This window comes from Onychomys torridus, chromosome 10 (genome assembly GCF_903995425.1).
Source record: "Onychomys torridus chromosome 10, mOncTor1.1, whole genome shotgun sequence".
In the NCBI taxonomy this organism is placed as follows: Eukaryota; Metazoa; Chordata; class Mammalia; order Rodentia; family Cricetidae; genus Onychomys; species Onychomys torridus.
Window position 1 is genome coordinate 21,133,198 of NC_050452.1, and position 15,802 is coordinate 21,148,999.

General features: G+C 45.1%; 1 protein-coding gene across 1 annotated transcript in view; it reads left to right on the forward strand.

The window, feature by feature from the left end:
* Positions 1-15,802, forward strand: part of Pkd1l1 (polycystin 1 like 1, transient receptor potential channel interacting) — a 123,017-nt gene that overhangs the window by 42,454 nt on the left and 64,761 nt on the right. Inside the window, exons 14-20 of the mRNA XM_036201099.1 lie at positions 132-292; positions 3,423-3,776; positions 4,615-4,674; positions 7,280-7,456; positions 8,838-8,915; positions 10,989-11,131; positions 11,963-12,080. Coding sequence (XP_036056992.1) covers positions 132-292; positions 3,423-3,776; positions 4,615-4,674; positions 7,280-7,456; positions 8,838-8,915; positions 10,989-11,131; positions 11,963-12,080 — 1,091 coding nt within the window. The remainder of the gene's footprint in view (positions 1-131; positions 293-3,422; positions 3,777-4,614; positions 4,675-7,279; positions 7,457-8,837; positions 8,916-10,988; positions 11,132-11,962; positions 12,081-15,802) is intronic.

The window sequence follows — 15,802 nt, forward strand, 5'->3', positions numbered from 1 at the left end:
CTCTGATGATACATTCAGTTCTCATAACACAGAGCCAGGACAGATGGTCCAAACATGACCATTCCAGATGAATGCAGCCTAAGGATACATGTGGTATTTTCCTACAACATCAAAGTGATTGCCTGTTCCAGATTCGTCCACATCTCATGGGTCAATTTTAGAGACATCCGTGTAAACTGGAATGAAGAACTGTCTCTCAGAGCTGTGTGTGAAGACTGTGGAGATGTAGCTGACCTCACTTATTCCTGGGATCTCTTCCTAGTCAATGCAACAGAAAAGAATATGGTGGAAGGTAACGTGGTTACTCTTTTTCTGACAAATGAAAAAGCTCAGGGTTGTTCTGTGGTTGATGGACCATCATATCTAACCTACCCAGGGCTGAGACTTCATCTCACTTCAGTCTTCCAGACACCTAGTGATGGTTTAAAAATGGTTTCTCATATATGTGCTCTAAGGAGGCTGGGCCCAGATTCACTTGGGCTGTTTTATTGGTTGAGAATCACAGGAAACCATTGCAAAGGATGTGATGAAGGTCACGATCTAGAGAGCTGTGGCCCTTGGAACTGTGACATATGTATTGGGTCTGTGCTCTGCTTTACTGACATGCAACTCCTAAAATCTTTGGCCTCTTCTGTTCAATACTGCTTTTATATGCTAAGGAGCTGACAGGTGGCTAGGAGCTGCTGAGTATCTTTAAAATGAGGCTTGACCATTCCCAACACTGGTAGGATGACGTAATCCACCATGTCCGTGTAACAAAGCTTCCAGTAGAGCCCTGTAAGGATCACTGATGGAGGGTGGAGTTCCAGAAAGGAGTGGCAGCTCACGCCTCTGCTCACACATCTCACCCTGTGAACCTCTTAGCCTGTATCCTCTGTACCATCGTTTATAGTTGGTCTGTGAATGTGTTTCCCTGAACTATGTGAGCTTCTGTAAGAGGGGATGGTGGGAACTCCCATTTAGATTCAAAGAACCATAAAACCATGTGCACATTCAGAGGTGGGATAGATGGAGAACCTAGCTCTCAGGCTGTGTCATCCGATACAGTGCCCAGGTAGACAGTGTGGGGACTGGATTGGAGGACGCCAGCTGATGATGTTCAGAATGGCTTGCTGCTAGTGGGGAAAATTCCCATACCATTTGGGCATCTAAGAAACCATCTGTGTAGTGAGACTAGCTGAGCTGAGTCTGAGTCAGTCTTACCTGCACACTCCCTCCTGACCTGCTTCTCTGGGACAGATGCCCAGCAGGACCTGATCCTAGCTTTCAGTCTATACCGCCAAATTGCTTAGGTGAATGATGACGATCCAATGTGTCACTCTAAATGGGAAGTTGAGGCACACTGAGCATGGGAAAAGAGTTTATTTAAGTCCCGATGAAGATGGGTACAGGGAGAAAACTGTCGTTACTCAGGGTAAGTGCTCCTGAAATGACACCAGATGGTCTCTGGTGTTTATACCCTAGGGCAGTCGTTACCTATCAAACTGGTTGTTAGAATTGCATTGGTCAGTAGCAAGAGCACAGGATGTGGACCAGCAGTCAGTCAGTGATGTGGGGCATTCCAGAAGTAAGAGAGGGCCTTCACTATGATGTGTGTGTTGTTTCCTCCATGTTAGGATGTCTGAAGAAACCCACAGGCTGATCAGAATGACCGGGAAGTGGGGTGGGGTAGGGGGGGAGGGTCTGTGGCCTCAGGCCTCACATTTGCCTGGGCTGAAGAATGTTGTGAACTTGTTCTTATCCCTGTGTTCATCCTTTCTCATATGACTCCACAGAGTAGCGGGATGCTGAGGAGTGAGGCTGAGTTTCAACAGGTAGTGACCCAGAAGAGCTGGGTTTCTGTGATGGACATCCAGCATTGCTCAGCCCCCACTGGCTGGCTGCCATGTTTTCTCTAGTCCATCCGAGGCTCTTAGAAAACCTCTTAAAGCAGAGCGTGGAGTACAGATGCCCCCAACACACACACACACACACACACACACACACACACACACACACACACACACAATGGGGACATCCAGTGGGATTGTGTCCCACATTGCAGGAGAGGGGCTTCTGAATTCTTTAAGACAAACTAGACCTCCAGACCTCCCTGAATCAAAGCCCAGAGTGTAAGTGAGGACCTGTGGTAGCAAAGCTAACAATAGTTAAGCTTCAACAAGGCCAGTGCTGGCTGAGGCTAATGTGTCACAGAGAACTCTGAACAGGGTTCCCATCATCCCCACTTACAGTTCGGGGAACACAGGGAAACAAACCACTAGTTCACTGTAAAGGACACCACAGAGGACAGAAGTAGAGAGGTCTATCCTGGTCAAAAACAAAAGCTGCCTTTTAAGGGAGTTATTTCTGTCTGTGAATTTTTGTTGTTTTTGATCCTTTATCATAATTCCTAGTGATGCCTTTTAGAATTATTTACTGAATCCTCAATGTCAGGGAGAGGAATGATGATTGGGAGAAATTCCTTCTAGAATACAGAGTCACCCACAGTGGGCTTGTAGAAAGAACCTGGTATGGTGACCGACCCTCTAATCTGAATGTAGACGGGAGAGAGCAAGTTCCAGGGAGGGAATTGGGAGTTCCTTTTCCTACTTGCTCATATTTAGGTTATGTATTGGCTCCCACAGCACCAGTCCAGAACTGTGTGCCAGGGCCTTGCTCTGAGCATCAGCTTTCCATGTAGGCTTATTTAAAGTAGTGTAGTGTTTCCCTGGTAGATGCGAACAAGTGTTCATTCACCCCAGTTGGGGCACCAAGATACACCAATGATGAGTCTACTCAAGTCAGGGGCATCACTGAAGGGCTAGTGACAGGAGCGCAGGTGACTTAAAAACAGGTATGTCACTCAAAAGGCCACCCCAGCATGTTGCACTCACTGCAACCCCACCCGATGCACTCTAGTGCCCACCTCCAGACCACCTGCAATTGGAAGAAATGGCTGGAATCCCAGGTGAGAATCCTGGGGCCCTTTCCCTGCTTCTACTAGGGAGCTTTGGCAGCCAAGTCCCCACTGTCTCTGTGCTGTTTTGCTTCTTGTGTTTCCATGACTATGGAGGTTACTGCAGCAACCTCAGCCCCACAAGGACAATGGTCACTCCAAGCTCACAGAAAATATCTTTACCCTCCAACCTATATGTGTTTTTATTTTTTTTAATGTACGTGTGTGTGTGTGTGTGTGTGTGTGTGTGTGTGTGTGTGTGTGTGTGTGTTGGATGGGGATGTCATAGTGCATACCTGGAAGTTTGCCACCGTTACAAAGCTTCTGGTTATCAGATTAAGCTTACCAAGCTTCTGCAGCAAGCACCTTTACCACACCAGCTGAGCCATCCTGCACTGGCCCCATGGCCTGCATATTTAAAAAAACAAACAAACCATATATTGTATTTTCAGTGCAGAATTTTAACCCTGTCACACCTATATTTAAGTTCCCTTCTGTAGCACCGTGGGGCTGCTGGGCGCTTCAGCATTTGGGGCCATTATGAAGTTGTCTAAGTCAGACCTGCAGTCAAGCCCCAGAGGATCACAGACGCTACACTCATCAGAGCAGTCACCTATGCCCCTGAACTGGACAGCTCTTCACAACCTGGGAAGCATTTCCACTGAGTCCACGGCAGGTGGCCACCACATTCCTGCTGGGGGTCCCATGGCAGGCTCCGGGGAGCCTATGGAGGATTACGGCTCACTGAGTCCAGCACCAGGTTCCCTGGAGGAGGAAGCTTTTATGATGAGCACCCCAGAGGGAAGCTGGGCCCCTTCCAGCTCCTCCCCTGCCTTTGATGGTAAGTTCTACCATCTCTACTCATTGTCCCTTATAGACACCAGGCTCACCTGGGAAGCAGTGAATGGAATGGGGCAGTCACTCCCACCTTTGTCCTGAGTCTAAGAGTATTGTGTTCATATTCAATGCAGAGCCCAGTTTCAACCTCAGGGTAATAAAATAGTATTTTGCTTTTGTTATTTTGAGACAGGTTCTAATGTAGCCCAAGCCTTCAATTCCTTATGTAGCTAAGGCTTGAATCCATGATCCGCCTGTCCTCAGTGTTCAAGCACTGGCATTATTGGTATGTGCCACTGTGGCCCAGCTTAGAGATAGTTTAAACTTGACCCAAATATGAGTGGCAATGGTCCAGGAACACAAAAATTCTACCCTTAATGATGTGTTCCACAGTGAAAGTGGTTACATGATGTTTGATTAGTTATTATTGTTATACAAAAAAGAAAGTTGTATCAAATACGTTGGCGGGGAGGGGGAACCACCAATGAATGGCTTTACAGTCAAGTGGGGGAAAGTCATATAGGTATTGGACTGACAGCATTTTTAGCTATGGATTGGTAGCAAATAGTCCTCTGCTGAGAATACATTTTTAAAGGTTTTACTAATAGTCAAAAAGATGTTCAGTCAGACATGGGAGTGAATAATGAATGAGGATTTTAAGGGATTAAAACATGGTTTGGATAGTTTGGCTCTGATCTGCAAAACTCTAACTCTGCACAATCATGAAGTTCTAATCCTCCGGCCTTACAGGATCTTGGGGTGGGGGATGGGCTTTAGTCTACAGCATTCAGCACTCACTGATAGTGTCTTCAAATGACATGTAATTTTTTCCTCCTGTATAGATTTTGAAGCCTATTATAGTGACATCCAAGAAGACATCCCATCCCTAGGAAGACAGCCAGGTGACAGCTTTTACGATTGTCCCCATATAGAAGAGCCCTGAACCCAGGCTCACTATGTACCAGCCCTCCTGGATGCTCCATGTTTGTCCTTCCATCAAGGCTACCTAAAACTCCCCCAGGGAATTTTCAAACAGAGACTTCGAGCTCCTCTTTATGACACAGACCGCTCTCCTGGCTCACTTACTGCTGCACATCTTGAACCCTCTGCTCCCACACTCCCCATGGTCTCAGGCCCAACAGTAGGTGATCCAGATCCAAGGTGCCTTGCATGGTGACCATCAGCTGGTGGGCCTCCCTGACTGACATCTCCACCTTGCCTCCTTGCTCATCATCCTCCTTGCAGGTTCCCTCTCCCTCCCCACTTTGAATTCTCCCTCAGCACTGTGATGGCCCCCATCAGTTCACTGTTTCCAACCTACTCTTTAAGCAGGTGGCTTCTGGGCCAACAATGTCTTTCTGTGTCTGTCTCTTATGCACCTGACATCCCCACAAAAACTTCACAACTCACTTATTCTTGTGTCCCCAGAATCATCTTAATGTCCAGTGAACACAGGATGATCAATGTGTCATGTAAAGAGGTGTATGATCAGTAGGTGATCTATGTTTCTGAAGAATAGACAGACAAGGAGCAAACACTGGCTTTACCTGTCCAGTGAAAGATGGATAATTGGAGCGTGCTATATCTGCCAAATGAATGGGCAGGTGATTGATTTGTTGACAGAACAGGCAGACAATGAGTGGTTGGCTTATTTTTAGAGTGATTAAATGGTTGGGTTAATATTGGTCCTCTGATTCACTGCCTCTGACTTAGAGTTTCTTCAGCCCCTCTTGTCCCTCCTGTGTGTCGTACTTCTTTGTATGAGGTGCTCTTCATAGGCGGTCATAGGAGGAAGCAGAAGAGAGACCTGGAAAAACAAAGTGTGTTATGGCCACAGGTCATGGGGCAGACATGTGGCCCACCACTCTGGGCCTTGTAAAAAGCCTTATGCGCTCCAGCTTCACTAGGGTTTCAAAGAGAGGAACAAGACAGTCAGTGTGTATTTCAGGATCTGGCAATCTGAGTAATTCCAGTGGGCTGTGGACAATGGGAGTGATGCCTGGTACCGCATTGGTTCCCAGTCACATGGCATCTGGCTCTGGGATAAGTAAGCCGAGGACTGTTCCATACATACAGCGGAAGAGAGGGAGCCTGGCTGTGGATTGGGTAGATCCACCCCTGACTAGGCCTCAAGATGACTAGGGATTGTCTAGATCAGAACGGGTGACATCTTTCTAGCCAGAAAGGCAGGTTTTGCTGCTGTGTGGTTTATTTGTAGGATACTGAGACTACATTGGTTACTGGTTTTGCCTTACGGTTTCACAGGGTTTGGGTTACAGTCACTTGGCCCTATGCCCCTGGGTAGAAAGTCATGCCAATGGGAGTATATAAAGGGGGTTTTCTCTTCATGGTGGATAGAAAGTAGAGGGTCAGATAGGAAGGGACTAAGGACAACACACCACCAAGGATCCACCCCCAGTGAGCTCTTCACAGCTAGGTTCTACCTTCTAAGCTTTCCAGAACCTCCAAAATAGCAGCACCAGCAGCTAGGAACTGAGCATTTAACATGGGCCTGTGAGGATAACTTCATATTCAAGCCATAAAAACCCATACATAAAAATTAAAATGTATAATATATACACAGCTCTGTTTTAGGGCTCCCACTTAGGCATGGCAGATGCTGAATCAGTAATAGCAAATGGACAACATAGACATTATCTTACCCTGTTCCAGCATGACTCTTTCTGACAGGAGTCGTCCTAATTCCTCCAGGGTTTCTGGGACTCTGTCTTCTTTCCGTGGCCTTCTTTGAAGTCTTCCACCAGTCTAGCACTGTCCCATGACATTCCTCCCCAGACTACGCAGTGGCTTTCTGCCTCTGTGCTTGCTGCTTGCAATCATACCTCTACATAGCAGTCACACTGCCTGCAATCATACATACCTCCATACAGCAGCCTTTCTCAGACACAAACTAGATAGTCAGTTTCCTCGGCCACTCGTGGCTTCCTGTCACTTTCAAGACAAATGTTTCTGTTGGTGGCCACAGGCATGTCTCCGCCTCACTGCCCACCTTCTGGGCCCCATTCTTCTTCTCCAGTCACCCACAGATGGCCATTCCCACCACACATGGTTTCTACCCAACCTGGAGACTTCCTCCAGATCTTTATTGAACTCATCCTTTGCTCTGAATCCCTGCCTTCTGCTCCAACAGAAGCCCCATCCCCCACCCCTGCTTCCTTCTGTTCCTCATGCTCACTTTCTCTATGAATCTGCTGTGCTTTTCCTCTGCCATTTATCATTACCTGACTTTGCAGTATGAAATTCCAGATTGCAGGGTGGAAGGGAGGAAGAAGGGGGAGGAAGGGGAGGAGGGGGGGATACAGAAAGGAGCTAATGGGAGGTGATTATAAAACACTAAAGTACATCTCTTGAATATGCATACTTACTACCGGCATTGTTGTATCCAGCAACCACAGAAATCAGTGTTAGCATCAATCTTGAAGCAGTCATGCTTCACAAGACTGTAACCTTTCCCTTTCTCTCCTGTGGCATGCTTTCTCTTCCTAGGCACCAGTGCCAACTTCCAGGAATCGGGACCAAGTACCAGCACTGAGGAGAGTGCCAAGGGTGGGGACAACCTGCTGGGTCCTTTCCTTCACACAGGCAGAGCAAAGCCAGCTCTCATGGTCGACTGGCCCAAGACCCTGGTCAGCCGAGCTGTCTTCCACAAATACACCTCCTCAGGTATGAACACGCTCTTTGCACCCTGGATTCACAGCCATTTCAGAAGAGTCTGGGAACCAGCCCTCAAGTTCTCCCAAGTCTTTTGTCTTAATGAAAGAATGGAACCCCTCAGCCTTATCTACTCATGTCTGTCCTTCTGGGGACCACAGCCCATAGCTCCTTCTCTAAGGATGAAGCTAGTCATCTGCCTCCTAGGAGTCCCCAGCTGCAGATCAGTAGGGAGCTTCAGACCTGGGTGGCACCCCAGAATGTAGATTCTGCCTGTCTCTAAGACCTTGCATAGAGAAGATGTTCCATTTACATGGAAGGATCGAGTAAAGCCCTGCGTGGAAAAGGAAATTTTAACCTGTCTTCCCCAGCACAGACATATTTGTTTTTTTGCTCCTGTGGGGCACTGTCTTTCTGAGTACTACACGAGAGTAGGTAACTGCCATAAGACTTTGGGGGAAGCTATGGATTTCATGCTATTTTTCAGGGATTTTCTACTTGCCCTTTCCAATCACCTGTCTTGGGTTTTGGATCTCTACCAATTTTGAGGAAGGCTAAGCAGTATGGGTCAACTTACTCTTGAAGGGGAAAAGTTAAAAACTTTTCATAATCAAAATTCTACAGAAACTCAATATGTCCATCATATTTTAACAGATAAGTCAAATTTATAAAGTAAAAACTCAAACATTAAACTTACTACTGTAAATGCACAAAATGAGATCTTACCAGCATTCTCTTATTACTAGGGAAATCTACCTCATTTCTGAGCTGTGGGTGACTGGCCCGCCTCAATATTGCTTCTGTTGGATGAGGATGGCCTGGAGATAGGAATTTGGGTTCCTTAAAGAATGCTGGTACCCCGCAGACAGTGGCCTTCCCAAGTATGAACAGAACATGTGTCTTAGTTAGGGTTTCCATTGCTGTGAAGAGACACCATGACCACAGAAACTCTTATAAAGGAAAACATGTCATTGCCAATGTACAGTTCAGAGGTTTAGTCTATTATTGTCATGGAGGGAGACATGGCAGTATGAAGCTAGACATGGTGCTGGAGAAGGAGCTAACAGTTCTACATCTTGATCCACAGGCAGCAGAAAGTAGACTATGTCCCACATTGGTGTAGCTTGATCATATGAGACTTCAAAGTCGACCCCTACAGTGACACACTTCCTCCAACAAGGCTACACCTACTCTAACAGGGCCATATCTCCTAATAGTGCCACTCTTTATGGACCATGTACTCAAACACATGCATCTATGGGGGCCATACCTATTCAAACCACCACAACATGTAACCAGGGTATTATTTACTCCCACCCTCGGAACAAGGGTGGGGCTCACTCCTGGGATCCCACTGACTGCCTCTTTCATGTGGACACTTCCTCTTCTGTAGGTATCATGGGACCAGCTGTGACAATAACACCATTCTCACTGAGCAGTGGTGAGATGTATGTCGTACAGGCTTCAGTAGGTATGTCAAGGTGTAAGTTGGATCTGGTGTGGGGAACCATGAAGGCTTTGGTCACTATATACTTTTTCCTAGAAACAGCAGTGACTCTCTACTGCAACCCCTTGCTCTGGGCCTCCCCATTTCCTTCTCCCCTGCCACTTTCCCATTATCTGTTACTCACTTTAGTTGCTGAGATGTTCTCCTTTCTTATGGAATCAGGTGATTGTTTAGAACAAGATAAACAATGATCGGTTACTGTCCTTCTAGTATGTTGGATTTTTTTTTTGCTAGATACCTAATGTCTTAGAGTTTTCTATTGCTGTTGAGGAGACACCATGACCATGGCAACTCTTATAAATAAATATTTAATTGGAGTGGCTCACTTACAGTTTACAGGTTCAGTCCATCATCATCATGGCAGGGAGCATGATGGCATGCAGGCAGACACGGTGCCGGAGTAGCTGAGAGCCTTATATCTTGCAGGCAACAGGAAGTCAACTGAGACATTGGGCGATATTCTGAGCATAGGAAACCTCAAAACCTACCCTCACAATGACACACTTCCTCCAACAAGGCCATACCCACTCTAATAAGGCCACACCTCCTAAAAGTGTCACTCTCTATGAGATTATGAGGGCCAATTACATTCAAACTACCACACCTGAGTAGGTCACCTTCACTACATATATTTGATCCTAACCATGAGGTTATTGCCATTTTTCTGAGTGCTCAGTGTGGGCTGGAACTTATCCACAGGCTTACCCTGCTAAGTGCCCCACAACTCTTCCTGTTTCCACTACTCAATCTGAAAGCATTCTTTTGGGTAACTTCTAAACATTCCCCCATTTCTGGGGACTTTCAGTCCCGTTTCACAAGCACAGAAGATTCAAGTGATATGCAGAGCAGATGCTTCATCCATTTTTGCATCCATTAGGACCCACCATGAGCCAGGCAACAGAGACCCAGCTGTAATAACAGCAGTAGAGAGCCTGAGGGAAGAGGATTGCAAGTTCAAGGCCAGTCTTACCTCAGAGCAAAAACAGATAAGCAAAACCTAACATGCACTTCCAATTTGCCTCCTGGGTTTGTATATACACCCCTCATGGAAGAAACACAAGGCTATTTGTTTTCTGATATTTCATAGATTGGCTCTGGATTCTCACCACGGCTCTGAGCCTCTGCCTGCCCTGTCTAGACACTAAGCCTCCGTCCCCGTTTCTGCCCACTCAGAGACAATGTTTGCTTCTGTTATAATGGATACCTTTGCTCCTCAATAGCTCATGTGCCATGCACCCCCTCACCCCAGTTTTAAAATCCACCAATCAACAAACTAAAAGCCATTATCTTAGGCCATGTACCTTCTTTATATGCCTGAGATTCTCCCCATCATCCCTGGGTCCTGATCAGTGTCCTCAGCTACCAGGAAGAATTGAGCTCAGCTATTCATCACTTAGCCCACACAAAGCCTCCCTAATGGCTTCATTCTCCTGTGCTCGTCATCACACATGGCGCTGTGTGGCTGTCCTTCCTTGAGTTACTTTGCGGGGAAAACTCTTGCCCCTATGTCCCTTTCTTAATTCAGTATGCTAGTCACCCCCCAGGGTTGTTAGCTTTTATTGCTGCTGCTTCTTCTTTGAGGATTGGGCAGTTCAGCAAGGCAGAGCTAATCATGTTGAAGGGTCTATTCTCTGTGGTTGGTGTTGTCAGGCCACTGTTAAATAGGAAGCACAGGCCCAGTGGTCAGCCTGCCAGAGCTACAGTCCCCACAGGACCTGATGAGGATTTTTGACAACATGATATAGAAAGCTCAAGCCTGTAATTTATCCTAAAAATATATTACTTTTTTAAAAGACTGTGAATGATAATAAATTATTATCGGGTGATTAATAAAGAAGAAAGTACATAACATGGTGTTGGGGTATATCTGCCCAGAGAATTCTTAGGCAGACATTTACAGCAGATTCTAGACACAAGATGAGGATGTGGGAAATGTGTGTGTATGTTATATATATATATATATATATATATATATATATATATATATATTCACTATTCTCTATGCCAGCTGAAATCCTCATCCTGTCCTTCTCTTAGCTTCAAAGCATGCCTTACTAGGCAAAGCTCAGCTCTACATAACGGTCAACCAAGTCCCACGGGACATGTCCTGTCAGGTGCGACCCCACAGTGGTATGGAGGCACATACCATCTTCAGTGTCTTCTGCATGTCAGGGAAACCGGTATGTGAGAACCCTTGTCTGTCCTGAGGGGTTCAGGCAACCTCAGTACAACTCTTGGAAAGCACGAGAGTTCTTTGCATGGCGGGCTGCAGGGCTGGCCCTGCCCTGCAAGGTGAAAAAGTTGTTCCTGCATGAATGGGGGGAGGGGCTTCTCCTACTAGTAAGAGCAGCCTCTTTATTAGAAGGAGAGGATTCTTGCAGGGCTTTGCCACAAAGTCAGGAGGCTCTGCTACGTATAGGCATACAAGTGGGAGGTGGGGGACTCAGCCTGAGGCCTAACTCCATCACCAGAACATGTCTCTGACCTACACTCGACCTCTTTGTCCTAATTTGGACAATGCAGAAGTCACTCTGCATTTTTGAATAGGATCTTGTGAGGATCTGCGGAGAATCAGGTATGAAGGTACTAAGGCTCCCTTTGAAGTCAGATGGCAGCACAGTATGAGGCTCTGAGCTTTCAGTCACTGTCCTCTGGCTATGGATGTCATCAGTCCTTGTCCTGTTCTGCCCATCTTCCTTCTCAGAAACCTACCCTCATGTACAGAGACAGGGTGGCGATCCACAGGTTGAGAACCACTGTGTTAGGGGACCCCAAGTGCAGAATCCTGCTTCATGTGAGAAGCCCTTAGGCTTAAAAGCAGATGAGTCCCACAGAGCCAGGAGGCCTCTCCCACCTATGTGCACCAAGAATGATGCAGGCACCCTGGTCTGGGCTGCAAAACATAACCAACAGTGGCCATGAGGGTGGAGGTGCATGGCATTGCTTGGTGATTCCATCCACAGTATTATGTTCAGTTTCCTAATTTTCTACTCCCATGGATTGGATCATAGGACTTTCATTACGAATTTCGTTACCGGATAGGAAACACTTCACACACCCTGTACCGTGGACGAGATACCCAGTACTACTTTTTATTGCCAGCTGGTGAGGCCGCAGATCATTACAAAGGTAAGTCACAGTGTCAGCCATGCAACTAGCTATGCCTACTTATCCCTCCAAACATTTTCTCCTAGTTTCTAAAAACTACAAAGTATTGGAGGGGCCTAGAAATTAAAATCATTTATCTACCTCAGTAAATTTAGGCCCTTTACCTGTCTTTTAATACAGAAAGAATATTAGAAACATTATTAGCAAATTGGGATTTCCATATCTTCAATTTCAATCAAAATACAGATGATAAACATCAGAGAAAGCTCTTACCTGTGATTAGTATATGCAAGAGTAGGATATCCCCACTTACAAGTTAAATAGCTCATATTTTCTGGATTTTGAATTTATTATCATTGAAAACAAATTAAGGCACACCCTCCAAAAACTAAAATGTGAGGAAAGACTGTTGAGTGAGCCACTGGTGATTTCTGTAATCTGTTTCCCATTAAAAACACCTGACACCAGTGAGCATTTAAATTTCCTCTTTGTGTTCTCTTTAATAGAGTGTCCCCCATGAACAGAAGACTTCCTGCTAGGTCCTGTCTCTCAAAGTTTCCACTAACTTACAACAGTACTGAGCTAAAGGCTTAATACATGGGCCTCTGGGTAATGTCGCAGACCCAAATAACAGAAATCTCAATCCAAACGAAGCCTGTGGTACCAATAGCTTTCTATCTCAAGCACTGTCCCTTAGGTCCTGACTAATTCCAATCCTGCACACAAGGCCTGGTATGACCTGATGTGACCATTTGACAAAGTGTCCAGTTTCACACAACCCAGTCTGGTTAACTGGGAATGATTTGTATTTTATTTTTATTTTTGAACTTCTATATGATTCCATTGTATAGGTATGAATGAAAGTCAGGAATGTAGAAATTTCTTCAATTTGAGGTAGTAAGATGATTTCAGCCCAAAGTCTGATCTAGTCCATCTAACTGATGTACTTGAATCCCCCTTCTCCTTTTAAGTCAACAAAGTATTTTCTTTCTGACACCTTTCCTGTCTCCTCCAAACTTTCCCTCACTCCCAGATTCAAGTCACACCAAGCAAACTTCTCTGAGCTTTGTGATCCTGTTCTGAATGGCGTGATGATAGTTTTATATTTGCATCTGAGCTCAAGTTCTCCTAAGGCCAAGCAAACAGACTCTCCAGCACAGTAGGCATTACTAAGTAGATGGAGGTGCCAGTCATGGATCTTCCATCCATAAATCTTTAAATACTCAAATTGCCTTCACCTGCCTTCTGGAAATTTTTCTCATAATGGCTGCACAGGCCAAGCACCCCCACTTCTTGGTGGTGGCCAGAGGCTCACCCTAAGAGCTGAATCAAAACAGTACATGCCTTAGATGAAGATGTTCAACTAAATAAGCATGCCTCTTATGGTGCAGGTTACATTAACACCTGACATGTTCCTTACCTGAGAGCTTCACATAGGAGCATGAGAACCTCTTTCCACCAGATAGCCATAGTTCACAGGTTTAGACAGACATCTAAATAGAAGATCTTGAGTCAGAGATTCAGCACCATGTTGGAATGAAGAATGTCTTGATGTAAATCTACAGTACCAAATCTTAGGTCACAGGCCTGGGACAGTGTCATTTGGTACTCAAATCCTTTATACGTGTGATAAGTACTGGTAGCTGTTGTTATATTAGATCCCAGTGACTATCTAAATTCATAATTGATAATAGGATAAACACAAGCAATTAAGTAAAATAAATTCAGTAGAGTGGATGTTTAATGTTCCTTATCTTGTCCCATCTTTTGCATGAGTGAATATGGCACAGAGTTATCACATCAAATTAAATTCTTATCTAGCACCTACTCCTCTGCCATCCTCTCTCTTGATTCACAGTACATTATCTTCAGTGATGCACTGAGGAGCTTGTACAGTACCTACTGGCTCAGAATCTTGCGGGAAGATAGAGCCTAGAATTTGGGCTTCTCAGTGATTGTGATACACGTGCCTAGGTCCCACATCCTAAGAAGGACTGATATCCAAGTTAAGTCTCCAACCTTTAGTACTGGGTTTCAAGTTGAGTCTACTACGTAGATATCTAGGGTTCACATGTGTGCTGATCTTCCTGTGTGGTACACACAACTGTACCTGTGACCATCACCCAAACCCCAATGTCACCAGCAGGTCTCATCACACCTTTGAGCCTTGTTACATGAAGGAATTCCTAGGTCTACAAGCAGCCATTGCTTGCTTGATACGTACAGACGTTTTTATACAGACCTCCTCTCAGAACTCTTCTTTACCTTTGCCTATTAAGTCTGCCTCCATCATTTAGGAAGAAGTTAAAATGTGACACTAGCGCTTGCCCATCCATTGCAGAGTCAGGATTATACTCCCCATTACCCTGGTGCCCCATTTCAGCACTCCTTATGTGCTTGGTGACAGGAACACTCTGGAGGGCAGAATCAGTCTTACCTACCATGACCTTGTGAATGGATGATGACTTACCCCCGCCTCCTGCAGCACACAGTGATGGCATCTGCCTGTCTGCCCTCTGTGACACTTCCTGTTTCCCTATCCGATGAGCATTCACTGACCTTACTTGGGTGTAGATGAACAGTCTTATTAAATAAGAAACACAGAGCCAAATGCCTAGTTAAAAGCCCAAGAGGTCAGAGCAATAGTTAAGAGCTAAAAACCCTTTCTTACCCTTCACTGCTGCTGCTGTCCTTCCTCTCAGCAAGAGACCTACTTCCTGTGTGTCTGTCCTTTTATTGACTTTCTGTTCTGCCTTCTCATTGGTTGTAAATCCAAACACATGACCTCCTCCTCACTGCCTGTCTGTACAGTCCTACAGGTTTTCTATGGTGGTATTGAGATTAAAGGCGTGTGTCTCCATGCTGACTGTGTCCTTGAACACACAGGGATCTGCCTGGCCTGCCTCCCAAGTGCTGGGATTAAAGGCATAGCCACCACCACCACCCAGCTTCTGCTCTGGCTTGCTATTAGCTCTGACCCCCAGGCAACTTTATTTATTAACATACAAGTAAAATCACATTTCAGTACAAATAAAATATCACCATATTTCCCCTTTTCTATTTTAATAAAAAGAAAAAAGGAAAAAAGTTATAACTAATATAAGAAAAACTATATACAAAAGTATAATAACTATATACCATATATGCAAGCAATAAATACCTAAACAATGTCTAGTCCATTTGTATTTGACAAATTCAGAGAAAATAATTCCATTATCTATCCTATTTTGGTAAGTCCAAAATGTACCTGATTCACTTTCTGTCCTAACTTATATTACTAACAGAACTGTCTTATAACGTCTTTCAAATTTATACACTTACACGTCTTTAGTGAGTTTCTTTCCTGAAATTCTTAACAAGGAAAACTATAACTATCTAATCTTCAACATAACTAATCTTCAACTCCCTCAGAGACCCAAGAAGGAAATAATATTACCTAATAAAAAATAAAAACAGGAAGTGCATGTAAGCAGCTTCCAAAACAAACAAACAAAAAAATGTGAGTTGACAGAAACAGCCAGCTGCCTGGACAGTCACCTGAGGTTGGGCTGTGACATCTCCCCAGAAGGACAGAAGAATCTTGAGGTCTTTTCTCATACCATGCCTTGTGTTTGAATCCCTAGTAAACAAGCCATTACCATGGGGCAGCATTGATGGCTAAGTGGTTAAGAGCAATGCACGACTCTTGAAGCCTGAGTTTAATTCTCAGCTAGGTGGCTCACAACTACCTGTAGCCCAGCTCG